This window comes from Rhinatrema bivittatum, chromosome 1 (genome assembly GCF_901001135.1).
Source record: "Rhinatrema bivittatum chromosome 1, aRhiBiv1.1, whole genome shotgun sequence".
Classification (NCBI taxonomy): Eukaryota; Metazoa; Chordata; class Amphibia; order Gymnophiona; family Rhinatrematidae; genus Rhinatrema; species Rhinatrema bivittatum.
Window position 1 is genome coordinate 506,568,354 of NC_042615.1, and position 19,922 is coordinate 506,588,275.

The 19,922-nt window shown below is 49.7% G+C and overlaps 1 protein-coding gene across 1 annotated transcript in view; it reads left to right on the top strand.

Moving 5' to 3' along the window:
* The window catches only part of TBC1D25 (TBC1 domain family member 25), a 46,544-nt gene extending 27,094 nt beyond the window's left edge, over positions 1 to 19,450 (top strand). Inside the window, exons 4-6 of the mRNA XM_029610874.1 lie at positions 3,672 to 3,796; positions 12,012 to 12,200; positions 13,745 to 19,450. Coding sequence (XP_029466734.1) covers positions 3,672 to 3,796; positions 12,012 to 12,200; positions 13,745 to 15,160 — 1,730 coding nt within the window. The 3' untranslated portion in view covers positions 15,161 to 19,450. The remainder of the gene's footprint in view (positions 1 to 3,671; positions 3,797 to 12,011; positions 12,201 to 13,744) is intronic.
* The last annotated feature ends 472 nt before the right edge of the window (positions 19,451 to 19,922 follow it).

Consider the following 19,922-nt stretch of genomic DNA (forward strand, 5'->3'; position numbering starts at 1 on the left):
CTTTGTGTGCTCCTCCGTTTGAGCCCCTGAAGCATGCTCCGCTTAAGGATTTAACTCTGAAGACTGTATTCCTCGTGTCCATTTCTTCTGCTCGCAGAATATCGGAGCTTCAAGCTTTGTCTTGTAGGGAACCCTATCTCCGCTTCACGTATTCAGGTGTCTCCCTGACCACAGTTCCATTTTTCCTCCCGAAGGTGGTATCCTCGTTTCACCTCAATCACTCGGTGGAGCTTCCAGCTTTTCAAGAAGAGGACTCCAGGGTGCTGCGGTGGCTGAATGTTAAGCGAGTGTTCCTTCGTTACCTGGAGGTCACTAACTATTTCCGTCTCTCGGACCATTAGTTTGTTCTTTGGAGTGGCCCCTCAAAGGGTCATCAGGCCTCAAAGACCACCATTGCTTGCTGGTTGAAGGAAGCCATTGTTGCTGGGTATATCGGATCAGGTAAGAACACTCCAGATGGTATTAAAGCACATTCTCTCCATTTTCAAACTACTTCCTGGGCAGAAAGTCAGGCAGTTTCCCCTCAAGAAATTTGCAGGGTGGCGACACGGAAGTCTCTACATACCTTTGCGCATCATCATTTAAATCTGAAACTACCGGGGGTGGGTTCATTTGGCGATCAGGTCATTCGAGCAGGGCTTTCTGGGGCCCACCCTATTTAGGAAAGCTTTGGTACATCCCACAGTCTGGACCAATCCGGGTACTTTCAGGGAAATGAAAATTATTCCTTACCTGCTAATTTTCGTTCCTGTAGTACCACGGATCAGTCCAGATGCCCACCCGCTCTTTTCGGTGGCAGTTTTCTGGTACAATATTTCACTTTTCAGTACAGCTAGCCTGCTCTTTGGCGGTATGTCGAGATGGCAAGATTTCTCGAAGGTTTCGGGATTTGCAAGTTTTTGTGTTAGACACTTTCTGCCCTATCGGCACCTTGTACATAGTTCCCTGTTTCGTTGGGAGTGTTTTGCTTGATCCATTCATCGGTTGGTTCTCAGTTTTTTATTCTGCTTTGATGTTCTTAATACTGAAGGGACGCAGAGGGTGCTCTTGGGTAATTCCGAGCGCCTCACAAGTTTGTCTTCTGTCTCCATCTGCTGGAATGGGAATATAACCCACAGTCTGGACTGATCCGTGGTACTACAGGAACGAAAATTAGCAGGTAAGGAATAATTTTCATCTCTCCAGTGCTTGGTTAAGTGGAGTTCCTGGTTGGTTAGGGTATCTTTTTAGAAGGGCAAGAAAACGCTGGTCTCCAACTGATTAAAAAAAAAAAGTAAATCACAATCTCTGCTTGAGTCCAATCCTTTCTTTTCCCAGAGGCAAGGACTCCATTTGGGTGTCCTTGAAGTTTTCAAATAGTCTTTTACTCAGTTAGTTGACCTGTATTTACTTTTTTCTATTTCTCTCTCTTTCTGAAATCTTTTTCCCTTGTGGATCCCAGATGGCTGAGATCCTCCTGGAAACAGCAGCTCCAGCTGTTCCTTGCTCTGGGCAGGAAGGAGGGCAAATTCTTCCTCCTGGGCTTCCAGAAAAAAAAAATCAAACTCCCTTTATTCCCCCAAAATATTAACACCGGAGTTTCTCCTTACATTGGGTCACCACCTCTAAGGGGCAGGTCTTCCCTTTCCCTAAGCAGCCCAAACACAGGGTTCCCCATGCCCCGAGTCCAGTTGAGGCCCAAGTGTCTCCCAAGGCTCCTACCACAAAGTTTCAAAGTCCTAAAACTTATCCCAAGGCCACCACTCTGCACCTATGGAGTGGGTTACAGAAATGGAGTCCCCGACCAAGCCGAAAGGGTCCTGGGCAAGATGGAGCCCAGGCTTCCAGGCAGGCCAAAAATCCAACTAGGAGAAAATCTCCAACCTTCCTCCAAAATGGCAAACTATACTGTGCCTCCCCCCCCCCCCCCCCACCCCCAGAGCTTTCTGTAGACAGCTGCTTCTAAACCTCATAGAAGGGGGCAGCCACTCCAGTACCCTCAAAGGGGAGGGGCTACATTGAATGGATTCTCCCCTATTTATCCCTCACTAACTGCACTAGCTGAAATAAGATTTCACCCATGACTTACTGGTAACGTGACCATAGGATTCGCTACACAGAATTCTGCCATACGCCTTATATCTGATAAGTCTATAGTGGAACATATTCAGCGGCTCTCTATAACTTACACTGGTTGCCAATTCAATATCACATTAAATATAAAGTAGCGATTTTCATTCATTTATTGCTGAGAACTGATTCTTTTCCTTGGGCAAATGCCCTTTCTCGGGTCTATAACCCTATGCGGGCCCTTTGCTTATCTCAGCGAGGCCCGGTAAACATTGCTTCCTTGAAATATGTGCATCTTATTGCAACACGTGCACGCTCTTTTTCAATTATTGCTCCAGAATTTTGGAATTCCTTTATGGAAAGGATGTGGTTAATGAAATGCCTTAAGATGTTTACGACCTTGCTAAAAACGTTCCTGTTTAGGAAGGCTTTGAATGAGGGAACTTTTTTTTATTTCAGTGTGTAGGCTTTTTTGAACATTTAGGCTGTTTTACCGTTATAGCCGTTCAGGAGTGGGTTAATTTGATTTTGTTTTTAGTCATATTTCTTGTTTTTTAGGTGGATATGATATGTATTGTTTGTGTAGTCTATAATTTTAAGTATTTTGCTTATATTGATTTTATGGTATGGTAGCTTATATTTTATTTTGTATTTATGTTTTGAAATTTTGTTTTATTGTACATTGCTTAGTGCTTTTTGTAATAGGTGATTAATAAAGATAAAAGGTAAAGATGTGATGTAGCATCCCCAAATTTTTCTCTATAGGTTGCTTATTCAGAAAATGCTCCTTCCTCCCTCTTGCTTGGGACTCCCCATGTGTTATGGCTAATTAAGCCCTGCCTGTTGACATGAAGACTCGCGAATTCCTTTCCAGAACTGCAAGTCCCAGCAGCCTCTCCTGCAGAACATGGGAGAAGTTTCACGAAAGTTCCAGGGTGTCTAGGGAGGGGGTCAGAGTAAAAGATAAGAACTGTAAAGTGCATAAGAGTCTGCTCCTGAAGGGGGAGGGGCATGCAGTTGTACTAAGCCTTTGTCTTAGCTGCATCTTGCTGGCAATAAAAGTCTATCTTTACGGATCAGTTGTCTGGACCTCCTTACTGACTCTTAGAGACGGTTACAGACAGAGAAAGCAAGTTTGCTTACTGTAAACAATGTTTTATGTAAACACCAGGATCAATTAACCATGCTAAATACTCACCCACTTCCCTGGAGAGTTGACCAGGGAGCTAGAATTAGCTCTATAATTAACTGAAGGGTCATGAGGCAACACCCGTGTGGGAACTCCTGCACATGCTTTAGTAGAGTGAAGGGTCCCTTAGCCATGTCATATCTGACAGCATCTAATTCATCCTGCTGTCTATGGAGAACACCATTTACAGTAAGCAAACTTGCTATAACACTGTATTAGGAAGAGGGGGTGTTATTGTTTAGTTACCAAACAAGGCAGTTTAATAGAAAAGTAAGAAGATATTTTTTGCCTTTCTGTTTGTGCTCTAAGGGTTGTTTTCTCGCCTTTCTGCTAGCACTTGGTGTGTCTGGAGCAGTTTTCTGTTTAGGGTGAAGGGTATGCCTGTGTCTGTCTCTGGCAGTATTTGGTGTCACTGTCTTTCTGTCTCTGCCAGGCCCTCTGCTGGAGGACTGGGACATTATCAGCCCTAAGGATGTGATCACCTCAGACCTGCTGCTGGTGGAGAGGCGTTCGCTGGCAGCTGCAGCCCTTCCTTTCACTCAGTCCATCATATCACAGGTGAGCTTTAGGGGACGCAAGAGGTTACTGGCATAGGGATCTGTTCCCTGTACGTAGCCGGATCAGTCCAGACCCTGGGTTGTGACTCCTGCTCAGCAGATGGAGACAGTCTAAAACTGAAAAGGCGTCGCATAATAGGATAGAACCTCCCCTGCTCTCTTCAGTATTTGTCTGTCTTCAGCAGATGCAGGCAGCTGAACCCCTGGTTCCCCTTCTCATCTCCTTATCTTTTCCCCGTGGGGTTTTTTTTCTTTGTGGATCAAGCAGGTATTAACCAGTGTCTAATGTTTAACATTATTTGAAAGTTTTCTGGCTTTTGACTAGGAGATAGTTTTGTCTCCTCGCTCTGCTGGGAGTCCAGGGGGGCTTTGCCCCTTGAAATTACTTCAGCCTGGACTTCCATTCCTGGTGACCTTTGGGGGTGAAACTGGTGGTCCAGTCCCTCCCCAGCACTAGCTGTACCACTTGGGCTCGGCATTTCTGCATTTATTTTCTGACAAAAAAAAATAATTCTAAGTTAAAAGCAGAAAGAAGAGAGGTATTACTTGATTCATTTCAAGGCCTGACCTTTTTATTTAAGCACCGTGGTCAGCTCCAGCAAGTGAGCAAGTTCAGTCTCTGCCTCCGCTTGTTTTTCAGCACAGCTTCTAACAGCTCAGCTGCTGTTTTGTGTCTTCAGTGAAACTTTCTCCTCAGCTGATGCCAATCATTGTACTGCCTGTAGAGAGCCCGCCTCGAGGCTCTCCAGAACAGGCCTGTGCTCCGGCTGTGTACTCAGCAGAGAGGGTCCCTCCTCAGCGCCTTTGACTACAGCGTCCCGGGGTTGAGCTCCCCTCCGCGCAGCCAGGCCGTTCCCGACCCGAAAAACGGCAGGAACAGCGGCCATCTTGGATCAATCTTCACTTCATGAAATGGAGCTGCACGGAGGAGGTGAGCCAGATTCTTTACATCTCCCTCCGGATTTGAGCCCTTCTCATTCTACTCATGTGGTACCTGACCTCCTTCCTCCCTCCCTCCTTCCTCCCTCCCCCCCCCCGGCAAGCCAAGGCCTGGTTTTTCTACAGAATTTGTGCTTCTTATGCACAAATCCTATCTGACCAGTCTGCAGGAAGAGGAAGATCCTCCACCTAAGGCCCCCGCAGTTTTATCCTCCGCAGCCTAGGGAGCCGGAGGGACAGGAGTCCGTTCGGGTTAGAGTGGTCCCCGGGGTCCCACCACCCCCAGATCCGCCGCAGCCTCCTTTGGTCCCTGATTCTGTTCCGGATCCTGATTCTCTGCTCCTCCTTTAGAGGGGGACGACCCACGAGTGCTCCGCATTTTTCAAAGGGAAGAGCTAGAACCTCTTATTCCTTTTGTTCTGCGGGAATTGGGAATAGAGGTTCCTCCGGAGGACACTGTTATGGCTGCTATGCCTCCTAACGCGGACCCTCTCCTGGCGGGATTCAGGGCTTCTGCGCGTACGTTTCCATTCCATCCCATGCATAAGCTTATGCTTCTTCGGGAATGGGAGTCCCCGGAGGCTGGACTCAGAGTGGGCAGGGCTATGGATAAGCTCTATCCCCTACCTGAGGACTGCTTGGATATGCTTAAGATGCCCAAGGTGGATTCTTCTGTTTCTTCTGTTACCAGGCATACCACTGCCCCGGTGGTGGGTGCTACAGCCTTTAAAAGATGTTCAGGACCGTAAGTTGGAATTTTATTTAAAGCGTATCTTTGAAGTTTTGTCCCTCGGTGTGTGTACGACAATCTGCAGCAGTCTCATGCAGCGGGCAAGCCTTAGGTGGGTACAGCAATTACTCAGCACCCAGAACCTCCCATCTGCAGAGGCCGAGCAGGCGGATAGGCTGGAAGGAGCGATTGCATATGGGGCTGATGCCCTTTAGGATCTTCTTTGGGTGCAGGCCAGGGCTATGGTCTTGACAGTCTCGGTCCAGCGTCTCCTCTGGCTGAGAAATTGGTCAGCAGATGCTGCTTCTAAGGCGCAGCTGGGCACGCTCCCCTTCAAGAGTCAGTTGCTTTTGGAGAGGACCTTGAGCAGCTTATTAAGTCTTTGGGGGAACTAAGGTTCATAAGCTCCCAGAGGACCGCCCGAAACGATCAAAGGCCTTCTTTCCCTCAAGCACTCATTTTCGAGGACAGCGTCGATTATAATACCAGGGCTCGTGGTTCCTTTACTAGGGGCAATGTGTCCAGAGCCCATTCTTGGTCTCATTCCTTTCGAGGCTGCCGACCCTTCCAAACCAGTAGCCAGCTTCACTCGGCCCCAAAGTCCTCTCCACAATGAAATAAGGCAGGCCCATTCCTCCATTCTAAACTTAGGTGGTTGACTGTCCCTGTTTCTCGAGGAATGGGCCAAGATTACAACGGATCAGTGGGTCCTCGACGTAATCGAAAAAGGCTACGTGTTAGATTTTGCTCGGGACCTTCCCGATCTTCACCTGGTCTCCCCCTGCGGCCCTCAAAAGAGGCCGGCTATGGTCCAGACCCTGCAAAGACTGTTGGAACTAGGCACCATAGTCCAGTCCCGATGGAGGAACAAGGGTCGGGCCAGTATTCCATCTACTTCGTGGTCCCCAAAAAGGAGGGCTCCTTTCGTCCAATCTTGGATCTTAAATGGGTCAAGAGGGCTCTCAAGGTTCCCCCATTTTCGTATGGAAACACTGAGGGCGGTGATAGTGGTTGTACGCTCAGGGGAATTTCTGACCTCTCTCGTCCTGATGGAGGCCTACTTCCACATTCCAATTCGACACGAGCATCGGCTGTACCTTTGATTCGAGATCCTGGGTCAACATTTCCAGTTCAGAGCGCTCCCCTTCAGCCTTGCCACAGCTCCGTGAATTTTCACCAAGGTCATGGTGGTGGTGGCGGCCTCCCTCCGATGGGACGGTGTACTGATCCATCCTTACCTAGACGATTGGCTCATCCGGGCAAAGTCGGAGTCTCTTTGCAAGCTGGCAGTCAGCAAGGTCATGGCTTGCCTCGCCTCTCTGGGCTGGATAATCAACTTCCCCCAAGAGCAAACTCCAGCCCTCTCAGACCCTGGAATTCCTGGGAGCACGCTTTGACACTCGAGTCGGGAAGGTGTTCCTTCCAGACGCACGAGCGCTCAAACTCTGGGACCAACTGCTAACCTTTCTCTCTCTTCCTCTGCCTACGGCTTGGGACTACCTCCAGGTCCTGAGTTCCATGGCCTCCACTATCTATCTGGTCCCCTGGGCTTTTGCGCATATGCGTTCGTTACAGAAAGCTTTGCTATCCCGCTGGAAACTGGTTTCGGAGCAGTTTTAGACCCTTCTCCCATTCCCTATCATCGCAGAGCTGCAATGGTGGCTCTCGCCTGCTCACCTTCTGAAGGGGGTGTCCCTCCAAACCCCGAAGTGGATCGTTGTCACAACGGACGCCAGCCTCTCCGGTTGGGGAGCAGTCTGCCAGACAGTCTACACAGGGGAACTGGTCCCCAGTTCAATCTCGCTGGCACATCAATCGACTGGAGACCCGAGCGGTTCGCCTGGCTCTCAAGGTCTTCCTTCCCTTGCTTCATCGCAAGGCAGTACGTGTCCTCTCAGACAACTCCACCATTGTAGCATATATCAATTGACGGGGAGGCACCAAGAGTCGTCTGGTGGCTCTGGAAGCCAGCAAGCTCTTCGTCTGGGCAGAACGTCATCTAGAGCACTTGGCAGTGTCCCACATTGCGGGGAAGGAGAATGCCCAAGCCGATTTTCTCAGTCGCCAGCGGTTAGACCCCGGCAAGTGGGAATTATCGGACAGGGCAATGGATCTCATCATCCGCAGGTGGGCTCTCCCTCACCTGGATCTGATGGCCACCATGCACAATGTGAAAACTTCCAGGTTTTTCAGCCGCAGACGGGAGCATTCTGCGGAAGGAGTGGATGCATTGGTCCTTCCATGGCCTCACGACATTCTTCTTTATCAGGCCGATTCAGTAAAAGTCGCGAGAGAGCGGGCGAGCGCAGTATTCAGTATTTAAATGAGGGTCTGCGGTAAAAAGAGGCGCTAGGGACACTAGCGCATCCCTAGCGCCTCTTTTTTGACAGGAGCGGCAACTGTCAGTGAGTTTGACAGCCGACGCTCAATTTTGCCGGCATCTGTTCTCAAACCCGCTGACAGCCACGGGTTCAGAAACCGGATGCCGGCAAAATGGAGCGTCTGGTTTTTTTTTTTAATTATTTTTTACTTTGGGACCTCCGACTTAATATCGCCATGATATTAAATCGGAGACTGCACAGAAAAGCAGTTTTCATTACTTTTCTGTACACTTTCCCGGTGCTGGCAGAAATTAACGCCTACCTTTGGGTAGGTGCTAATTTCTGAAAATAAAATGTGCAGCTTGGCTGCACATTTTACTTAGGGAATCGCGCGGGAATAACTAATAGGCCCATCAACATGCATTTGCATGTTGCGGGCGCTATTAGTTTCGGGGGGGGGGGGGGGGGGTTGGATGCGAGTTTTTGATGCGCTATTACCCCTTACTGAATAAGGGGTAAAGCTAGGGCATCAAACGCGCATCCAAATGCGGGTTAATAGTGCGTTCCGCCGGAGCACACTGTACTGTATCGGTCTGTGTGTGTTCCCACTGTGGCCATTAGTGGGCAAAGTGCTCAGACAAGTCGAGCTCCATCGGGGTCCCATCATCCTCGTGGCTCCGGAATGGCCCCGCAGACCGTGGTTGGCGGATCTGGTGAATCTCGCCACCGACTGTCCTCTCTGCCTCAGACATCTCCCTCAACTCCTTCGGCAGGGTCCCGTATTTTTCGACTAGGCGGATCGCTTCTGTCTAGCGGCCTGGCCTTTGAACGGGAGAGATTGAGGAAGAAGGATATAAAGAAGAGGTTATATCCACTCTGAGAGCTCGGAAGCCGGCTACCTCTCTCGCTTATGTTCGGGTATGGAAGGTTTTCGAAAACGCGTGTGCCGCGTCTGGAGTGTCGGCTCGTAGGACTCCGGTTTCCCAAGTCTTTTCTTTTCTCGAGAACGGTCTCTCCAAGGGATTGTCTTAGTTCCTTACGGGTTCAGGTCTCCGCGCTGGGCTCCCTTCTGGGAAGTATTGATGGTTATCCGGTGGCGGCTCATCCGGATGTCGTCCGTTTCCTCAAGGGTGCCAAACATTTGAATCCGCCGGTTCGAGCTATGTGTCCCTCGTGGAGTCTTAACTTGGTTCTTCGGGTTCTCTGCGAAGCCCCCTTCGAAACCCTACGGTGAGCTACGCTTAAGGATTTGACTCTTAAAACAGTCTTCCTGGTTTCCATCTGTTCAGCCAGAAGGGTCTCTGAGCTTCAGGCTTTGTTGTGCAGCGATCCTTTTCTACGTCTTTCGGATTCCGGCATATCTCTCAGGACAGTACCCTCCTTTTTATCGAAGGTCATGTCTTCTTTTCATGTCAATCAGTCGGTTGAACTCCCGGCTTTTTCTTCTGAAGACATTGCGAACACTCCGGGAGGTGATCTTCGCCGTTTAGATGTGAAGCGGGTCTTACTGTGTTACCTTGAAGTTACCAATGATTTCCGTGTCTCAGATCACCTTTTTGTTCTCTGGAGTGGCCCAAACAGGGATAATAAAGCCTCGAAGGCCACTATTGCCAGTTGGCTCAAGGAAGCTATTGTGTCGGCGTATATCTGTAAGGGCCGGCCGGTTCTGGATGGTTTACTGGCTAACTCCTTACACTCTCAGGCCACTTCTTGGGCCGAGAGTCAAGCAGTCTCTTCTCCAGAAATTTGGTGGCTGCTACTTGGAAATCCCTGCATACTTTGCTCAGCACTACCGTCTGGATGTCCGGGCTCCAGTGTTTGGCTCTTTCGGACGGCAGTTCTTCGAGCGGGACTGTCTCGGTCCCACCATGTTCAGGGAAGCTTTGGTACATCCTAGGGTCTGGACTGATCTGGGTACATACAGGGAAAAGAAAATTTGGTTCTTACCTGCTAATTTTCGTTCCTGTAGTACCACGGATCAGTCCAGATGCCCTCCCACACTTGTTTTTCCTTTGTCCGCTTGAAGTTCTTGTTCCTTATTTCTCCTTTATAGTCTTCTGGATTCCTGAATACCTAAATGCTCTCTTTATCATTTAAGGCACCGGAAGCATCTATCAGATGAATATGATGAGATAATTTTATATATATATATATCTATATATGTTATGCAGAGCATTGTTCGTACAGAATCCTTTCTAATTGTTCAACTGTTTTGTTCTTGTTACTTGCTTGATCTCTGGGGATTTTTTTATCTGCTTTGAAAGTACTTTATACTGAAGGGAGCAGGGGAGGTTCTATCCTATTATAGGATGCTTTTTCAGTTTGTCTGTCTTCATCTGCTGAGCAAGAGGCACAACCCAGGGTCTGGACTGATCCGTGGTACTACAAGAACGAAAATTAGCAGGTAAGAACCAATTTTCCTTTATCTGGCGTGTTACCAGGTCTGACATTTCAGAAAAAAGAATAATGCATACTGGAGAACACAATTTGTAAGGCACTTCTGCCAATCAGGAAGCAGGATGTGGTGGAGAGTTAATGTAGGCCAGTGCTTCCCAACCTTTTTTTGTTTCACGGCACACCTAGCATAGGATTCACTTTCTTGTGGCATACCAACAACTTCCTGTTCTCTTCCCTTGCCCTCCCCCATTCCATTGGCACCATAACCTTCTCCCTTCCCTCTTTCCCCACCATCATAATCACCCCTCCCGAATTCATCTTCTTGCCTTCCCTCTCCCCCCCCCCCCCCCCCCCCCCCCCCGGCATAATCATCGCCTTCCCTCTCCCACCATCAGTTCCGCTCCCCTCACATTATCACCATTCCTCTCCTTCTACGCCCCATCACCTTCCCTCTCCCTCCACCCTCCCCCACCCCGTGGAATTATTATCATCTTCTCTCTCCACCTTCTCACATCTGGCATCATCACCATTTCCCCTTTCCTTCTATCTCTCTCCCACACACTCCAACATCATCATCACATTCCCTCACTCCCTCCCATCTCTTCTCCTTGCCCCTGGCATCATTTCTACCTCCCCTGGTATCATGCTTTTCCCTCTACCCCTCCCCCACTCCCTGCCATCATACCCCCTGGCATCATCACTTTCTCTCTTCACCTCCTCACCCCTGGAATCCTGACCACATTCACTTTCCTTCTACCTCTTCCCACCCACCTGCATCATCTTCCCTCTCCCTCCATCCTTCTCCCTCACCCCTTGGCATCATCATCACCAACCCTCTCCTTCCAACCCTGGTATCATCATTAAATTCCCTCTCTCTATCTCCCCATACCAATCACCTTCTCTTCACTTTCCCTTTATCCTCTGGAATCACCTGCCCTCTTCCTCACTTCCTGGCATCATCATTTTCCCTCTCCCTCCACCACTCCTCCTCACCTCTTTGAAGCATCATCAACTTCCCTTCTCTCTTCCCAAAACCCAGTGGCACATTAATCTGATCTTTTCCTCACGCCACCCTAATCCTTGAACAGCAGAGGGCTGGGAGCAGACTTACCCAGTGCTGCTTCTTCCACCTTTGCCAGCTTCCCTCTGTAATCTGAACTGCAGGGGGCCAGCAAGTCCCGCAAGCCTACAGAGCCCTGTGCAGTTTCTGCTGCAGAGAGCCAGCAGAGGGCAAGCAGGAGCAGCTGCAGATAAGCACTGCTCTCTGTTGCCCCCTGCTGGTTGGAGGACATCCTGCAAGCCCAGAAGGAAAGGCAAGATAGACTGCAGCTGCGGCACACCCTGCAGTTCAGCCACAGCACACCGGTTGGGGAAATGCTGATGTAGGCTATGGTGCGTTTGTTTGAAAGTTAACATCTAGGAGTGCTAAAAATGCTAGGGAGCTCTTCAGCCCTCCTGATTTAGTAAAGCCGTGGAAAGTTTACCTTCCTCACCCATCCCAACTTGGTTAAAATGTTAAATATTTTAAGCTCCCTTATCTTGAGGCAGAAGGAGTGACTGCTTTTACAGTGTTTGGGTATATGCTTTTAACTGGCCTTCGGTTCCAAAATGTGGTTACTTATTACCCTTCTTTAAGGGTTGAGAGTGCCATCGGATGGAGGTAGGGCACCTGGTTCTCCTACAGAAGCAGCGTGGTAGAGGCCATCTTGAAGTTTGGTGCCCCTTCCGCCATGCGTGTGGTGGTACCCTCTTGGTGGAAGGTGCATCCCTTGCCTTGTCATGGCACAGCTTAAGCATATCTCTCTCTCTCTCTCTCTCTCCTTCACCAGGTGGGCCGCACTTTCTCCAAAGTGCAGCAGGTGCTGAGCTGGTCATACGGTGAAGATGTGAAGCCCTTTAAGCCCCCACTCAGTGATGCAGAGTTCCACACCTACCTGGACCATGAGGGCCAGCTGACCCGACCAGAAGAGCTGCGCTTGCGCATCTACCATGGGGGCGTGGAGCCCTCCCTGCGCAAGGTAACAGGATGTGCCTAGATGACATGTACAGACCCAGTAATTTCTTCATGGAGTGGGAGTCAAAGTAAAAGATGGCCGCAGGAGACTGTTTCAGGACCACAACAATTATCTCTTCTGCTCCATGTGTTAGGCTTTCTGTGTATCATAAGACTGGAAAGTGTGCTAGAGCCCTACAGATGTATTTATTTAAAAATTCTTGTATGCCGCCTATACAATTGTAGTGGATCTTAGCGGTTTACAGAGAGTTCATACATAAAAAAAATATAAACATAAATAACAATACAGCATAAAATGGACAAAAATACAATTCAAAGTTGGAATAAATTAAGATAAAAAGGTTGAGGTTAGGGGAAGGAAGAGTTATAGTTAAGAACCTTCAAGATTGCCATATGCCACAGAGCAGAGGTGCGACTTAAGTGCCTTTTTAAAATCTTTGTAATTTAGGGTAAGGCGAATATGATCTGGGAGAGAGTTCCATAATATCGGACCAGCAATTGAAAAGGCGCATCTGCAGTTTAGGTCCAGCCTGGCTGTTTTTATTGTTGGGACCTCTAACGTAAATGAGCTGTACATGAGCATTTGTTGTTTTTCAACTGTAGGAGGCAGTGAGTTTTTTTAGCGCTGGCTCTTATGTTTTGCTTCAACACTATTGTTCTTCATTTTGTGCATTTCTAATGTGGTAGTGGGAGATGCACTTCCGATGTAGTTCTAGCTGTGACTGCAAGGGTCAGGGCTCCTCTGTTACAGCACTCTTAGAGCTGATTACAGGTAATATGATCAAAAAGTGTGGAAATTTAAAAAAAAAAAAAAATGTTAGCGCCATTTCCAAAATCACAGGTTTTTATGGTGAGTGATTACAGGGTTTGATTTCGGTGACATACTTTTGATTTTGGCCCAGCAGTTTTCTTCCAGCTGTATTGGAACTAGGGCTGGAATCCGGCACTCTTGAGCCTTCATTTCCAGCTCCCCCTCCCATCTAGCCCTGCGACTGCAATGACAGCCCTTTTTGCCTGAGAGGCAGGGACTGCTGCCGTCTGTGGAACCCTTGTACCTCTTGTATCAGCGATATGTGCTGCTGCTGAGCGGTGGCTGGGACTCCTTCCCTCCTGGGCACTCCCAGCAGGCTCCCCCTGCAGCACCGCTAGCCCCTATCAGCCAAAGGAGCAGGGTCCAGGATTGGACAAACCCTTGCCTCTGGCATAACAGGATGCACCCCTGCTGCTTGCACCATCAGGATTAACTTTTAGTAATCATCTTAACAAAAAAAAAAAAAAAGGTGTGGCCGCTCCTTCTTAAAGGGAAAATTTAGTATATGTGACTCTGAACAAAAGAGATGGAGCATCACTGTCTGAACATTTTTTAAGTGATCTGTTTTCCAGTGGCCTTAACAGATTGTTGTTCAGGTACTCCTGCACTGTTTTCATGTAGCAGCCCCAGCTGCCTCCTGTCTCCTTAGTGATTGTTTGATTCTCACCCCTCACATGACTTGACTTTCTGTTTTCTACCCTTCTTCCTCCCTCCCCCCCCCCCCTGCTTTTGCGCAGGTGGTGTGGCGCTACCTGCTGAATGTGTATCCTGATGGGCTGAGGGGCCAGGAGCGAATGGACTACATGAAGCACAAGACCAGGGAGTATGAGCAGCTGAAAGCAGAACGGCAGCGGCGGGCCACGCCAGAGGACCTGGACTTCATCCACGGCAACGTACTCAAGGATGTCCTGCGCACGGACCGGGCCCATCCCTACTACGCTGGCTCGGAGGACAGCCCTCACCTGGTGGCCCTGCACGACCTGCTGACCACCTACGCCGTGGCTCACCCGCGCATCTCCTACTGCCAGGGCATGAGCGACATCGCCTCCCCCATCCTGGCCGTCATGGACAACGAGGCGCACGCCTATATCTGCTTCTGCGGCATCATGAAGAGGCTGGAGAGCAACTTCCGGGCCGACGGCGAGGCCATGTCGGTCAAGTTCTCCCACTTGAAGCTGCTGCTCCGATACTCGGACCCAGACTTCTATGCCTACCTGCTCTCCAAAGGCGCCGACGACCTCTTCTTCTGCTACCGCTGGCTTCTGCTGGAGCTGAAGCGGGAGTTCGCCTTCGAGGACGCCTTGAGGATGCTGGAGGTAACCTGGAGCTCCCTGCCCCCTGACCCACCCGAGAAGGAGGTGGAGCTGCTGGGGCCACCAGCTGAGGCCAGGGAGGGTGGTCGGCCCATCCGTCAGCGCCACATGCTGCGGCCTGCCCGCGAGGGGTCCCCGTCCGAGGAGGCGGAGGCTGCACTGAGCATGGAGCGGCCAGGCAGGACTTGTCCTTTGGTGAAGCAGGCCAGCTTCGGGGAGTTCAAGTACTACAGTGCCAAGAATGAGGACAGCTCGGAAGAGGAGCCGGGGTTTGGTGGCAGTGCCACCCCGGTCCTGGCTCGTTCCCGGCAGCCCACGCAGGATGACGACGGCTGCGGCGAGCACGACCCTTTGATTAGAGGACCGTACCCCGCCCCCGCTGTGACCAAATCTTCCTCTGCCCCTTCCCTGAATTTCTCGTCCAGCCCGGAATTGTCTTCTCCGTCCCCTAAGGAGAAGGAAGAGTCTGTGGGGAGCCTGCCCCATGCCCCTTCCCCGCCCTCTGCCCTGCCTTCCGCCGTCGCTGCCCCTCTGGCCATGGTCAGCCTCCCCCCACCCCAAGAGTTTGGCCGAGGGAATCCGTTCATGCTCTTCCTGTGCCTGGCCATCCTGCTGGAGCACCGCGAGCACATCATGAAACACGGCATGGACTACAACGAACTGGCCATGCACTTTGACCGCCTGGTGCGGAAGCACAACCTGAACCGGGTACTACACCGGGCCAAGGCACTATTTGCAGACTATCTGCAGTCTGAAGTCTGGGACTCGGAGGAAGGCGACGAAGCTGCTGCTGCTACCACCACCACCACTGCTACTGTAGACTCTCCTGCCGCCCTATGACCTTTCCCAAACCTTGTCCCAGTCCTCCCTTCTGCCCATCTTCCCCGACTCCCCCCCCCCCCCCCCCCCCCCCCCCCCCCCCCCCCCCCCCCCCCCCCCCACCCCCCCCCCCCCCAACTTGGAGAAAACTTATAGCTTGTACACTTCAGAAAGAAATGGAGGTCCTGAAGGAGCTGATTCTTGTCCCGACGAGGCAGTTTGGTTTTAACCCATTTATTTAATGAGATTCAAGAGCCTTTGTTCCCCCCCCTCCCCTCCTTATGCAGAAGCGAGAAGCCCGCTCCTCACGATTACAGAAGGACCTGTCCTTTCACAGCCAGAGCCTGTGGAATGGGTGCCTTTTATTGTCCTTGCCTTGTTTGAGTGTAACGTTTGTTTTATTATTATTATTATTATTATTATTATTATGTTTTTTAAACTGGGGTTTCCTGCTGCGGGTCACAGGACCGCAGAAAATGTATTATTCCCTATCGGGATGTGTGTAATCAATGCGCTGTGCCCGTCGCTGCACTGCAGCTCTTGTTTTTGGTCAGGTTCCTGTTCTGCACTTGTCTCATGCTGGCTTGTGAATACAGCCTTGGAAGGCACACTACAGCTATAAAGCAGAGCGCCTCTGTTCTCTCGGCATCTTTTGGCCTAGATGCTGCAGAGTGGGCCAGACATGCAGTATTCTCAGGACCACCGGTCTTGTCCTTTTTTTAAAGTGGTGCTCTTAATGCTGGACCCTGCTCCTTCCAGGTCCTGCCTCTTGCTTACCCAGTCTGACCAGCTCCCCTGGTCTACCTGGTCATGTCATACACCGTACTCCATCTCCTACCCTCGCCACTCCTCCCATGCATGCTTGAATTTTGTCACAGTCCCGGCTACCACGCCACTCTTGTAAGTAAAAAGTATTTGCTCAAATTTTCCTCTGAGCTTTCTTCCCCCCTCCCCCCTTCACCTCCTCCCACTTGTCTTCATAAAAGTGGCCCATTGATTGCATTCAAAACGGACTAGTTTACCATTGGTAGAAAGTGAGCCAGAGACGTTTCCCCTGCAGCTCCAACCAGCTCACATGTTCAACAGTCTGGCTTTTCCAGGGTTTCTGCTGACCCGGTTAATAAATATTGCTTTTGGCTGGAAGTGTACTGTGACAAGAGATTCCCCTTGAGCAAGATTCTAGAATTAATTGGAAACCTGCCAGGTCATTTTTGCCTACTTAAAGGGTCATTTACTAAGGCCTTTTAGGCCATTTACCATATGGTAAATGGCATAACACAAGGCATTTGAAATGCCTCGTGTTACTCTGCTGCTGGCACCACATCTATTATAATGAGCTCATTAGCATGCACATGAATGCTAATCAGCTCATTGCTACCCTTAACCCAGCAAAGCAAATAACTTGGCTTGTTTCAAAAATCGCAAGCCATGTTCTTTGAGTTGAAGTTAGCTACGCCTCAAGAGTTGTGGCTAACTTTCCCAGGGAACACAACATACTAACACACATCCTAATGCTCCCAGGGCCATGTGTTCAAAGGGGCTGACTGCCCCAAATAACATCCCCCTCATGGCTGCCGTAGTTAAAAACAAACAAAAAAATTTCACAGGCCTAGTCAGGCCCCTCCTTCAAATTAAACTTTAGCTATCCAAGGCTGGACCCCCACCCTCTGGCCCTCCAGCACTTACATTTGAAGCCCAGCAGGTGTAATGGGGGCTTGGAGTACCCACTAGGCTGTGGGCCCAGTGGGGGCCCTATCGCATAGTAGGGGCAAAGGCTTGGTCCATTTGGCTGCCCAGAGCCATTTTGAAAAATGGTTGTGGCTGGGCCTGTAGCTTGGGGGTGCTTTGAGCCCACACTACAGACCCAGGGCTTCAAATGTAAGTGGTGGTGGGGAGATCTGATGGGTGGGGGGGGGGGGGGGGGGCGGGCCTAGCCTTTGGGGTCAGAAGTTTAACTTGGAGTGGGGTTACGGGGTTGGTGGTGGTGGTGGTGCCTTCTTGACCTGCGCAAATTGTATTTTATTTATTTATTTTACTCTGGCTGCCTGCAGAGGGTGGGACAGGGAGATTCCTGTTTGTTTGTTTGTTTTTTTTTTTATTCACTTTGGGGAAGGTTATTTGGGGCTGTTGACCCCCTTTAACATAGGGTTGCCCTGCAGTCCTTGGAATGCTACCATGTGGGTTTTTTGGGCCCTCTTACAGCTGTGGTGTGTTCATTCTTTTGTATACTTAGCTGCTCCCTAACTGCAGTTCACATGCCCCAAGTTTCTCTTGTTTAAATCTTTAAAAAAAAAACTTTTTTTTTTTTTTTTTTTTATTAGTATTGCTCCAGCAGTGATCTTTTGCTCCTTTGTACTTCCAGTTCAGTCAGAAGTAGGACTGGGTGTTGCCACCCTGAGCCTTCCTCAACAACTATCTGCTGATTTCCCCCCCCCCTATTTTATATTCCATTCCAAACCACCTAATCTAGTCATTGCACCAACAGTTTTGTTTTGTTTTTTCCTAGGGGCTATGCACCAGGACTTCATTCTGAACCCTGCAATCATGAGTCATAACTCTGGCCATTAGATGGTACAGTTGCACAATGATTAAGACTCTCAGACCCACCCCGGCATCGACTGTGAGCACTGCCTTTGGCGCATCCTTAACCCTGCCTGACCTCAGGAGTAGAAGAGCTGAGTGGGGGAATCCTACCTCGGTCACATTGCATGGCAGCTGCTCAGTGAGGGTGAAGATCTGTCAAAAGATGGTTTTGCTTTGCTGAGCCATAACCGTGGGGGGAAACCATTTCATTGCAAGTACCTCCTGTCCCCTCTATCTGTTTTCTTCTTTCACGTGGCTGTTACAGCTTCTGACTCTTCACCCTGACTAGCATAGGGCAGGAACCACACACACACACACACGCCGCTGCTTGAGACTTAATTCTTCTCCTTCCTCCCTCTCTTCTGCCCTTTCCTGATTGTCAGACATCTCCCCCCCCCCCCCCCCCAGCCAGTGCCACTCTAGGTCTTCCCCGAGTGCGGGAGCTTGTCTAGGACCGATTGGAACTGTTCCTGGTTTTTGTTTTGGCTGTGGTTTCTCTAGAGCTGCCCTCCCACGGTACAGCAGGGGGTAGGGGGTATGGAGTTTAAAAATTCAGACTGACTTGGTGTGTGGCCGATGACCTGGAGCCATTTGCTGTCCCCTGATGAAGGGGGCAGACTCCTGCAGGCAATGATTATAGCGGGTGCTGGTGAATGTTGGCATTTTTAAAGGTGATGTGCTGAGAGGGTAATTGAGCGTTGCACAGTTGGGGGGAGGGGGGGGGGGCAGTCTGGTTCGTGTGTAACTTACTTCACCACACCTGCATGTTTCACTTCTCTGCATCGTGCTCACTTTTTATTTGTTTCATGTGTGTTAAATCTGAGGCACCTCAAGGTCACAGGGACGGTCAGTGGAGGAATATCTTATTGCCTGTTTCCCCCCTCTGTTGTCCCCTCCCTCCTGCCAAAAAAAAACTGAGTAAAACAAAACTTTTTTTTATACAAAGACTAGCTCCATTATTTCCGTATTTTATTCTACAGCATAGTAAGAACAGAACAGAACCAGCATCACTGGCCCATGGCTATCATTGACAGTGGGTAAAATCTGAGCTGTACCATCCTCACCTGTGTCCTAGGTCATGCTATGCTGGCAGCAGGATGCTGCTTAATACTCCGCTGCGTGGCAGTAAAGTGCCCTGCAGCAGGAAAAGAGCAGACTGAAGATTATTATAAAGCTGCTAGCGTGACCCAGTCTTGCCATGCATTCTGGTATCTGTAGTGCTGGTTTCAAATGGGGGGGGGGGGGGGGTGTGAAGAGAGAGACTACAAGTCTGCCACTGCAGTAGGATTGAGACTGAAAAGAACAAAACAGGAGTAGTCCAGATTTGCCCTTGGGAGCCAGGGTTGCCTGACAGGGCTTAGTTGTGAGTGGGGGCATCATCAGTATGTGCCCAGTAGATGGATGATGGGACCAGAGCTTGCCCTCTTTTTACGGGTTGGATTCCTTCAAGCCATTTGTCTTGTGTGGGTGGGGGCGGGAGATCTAACAGAAGTAGATTGCGCCATTAGTTTTGGCTTCTGCTACAGACTGAATTTCTTCCCTGCCAATTTGCTGTGGCTGAAAAGAAACCATCCTCTGGCTAGTGCTTCTGTAGGTAACTTGAGCAGAGTGAAAAATGCTGTCTTTCCATTAGGTTCTATTTTCTGGAGAGGTACAAATAGCAGAGCTGTTCAAACCGCATTGCAAACCACTAAAGCAGATTTCTCTCTATCCCCCCCCCCCCCTCCCAAAACGTACTGAATTGATTCAGACCCAAAGCAGCTACAGCTATAGCATCTTACCTTGCCTTTCTCTCTTCAGGAAATACAGTACCTGTGGCTCCACTCCTTTCATCTTTCAAACGGAGGTTAAGTATATATAGAAACAACTGCATTAAAAAAAAAAAAAAAAGGTTTTCAGACCAAATTTTGTGCATAAACACCATTGCTGATGTGTGGCCTAACTGCTGGTCTTGGGGACCCAGCAGGTCTCAGCATTGCATGTGTTCCAGCCCTTGCCTTGGCTTTTTGCTGTTCAGCATCCCTATACTGTAAGACTGCATAAAGGAAGGTTTTCATATCTTTTATATATATTAGTTTTCCTCTGCTGTGTCACTGTACCAGTGATCGCTTTGGGTGCTGTCTCTGTCTCCCAGCTCACATCTGCCTCAGTTTACTGGTTACACGTCACTTTAGGTTGCTGCAGAGTGGCAATGGATGAG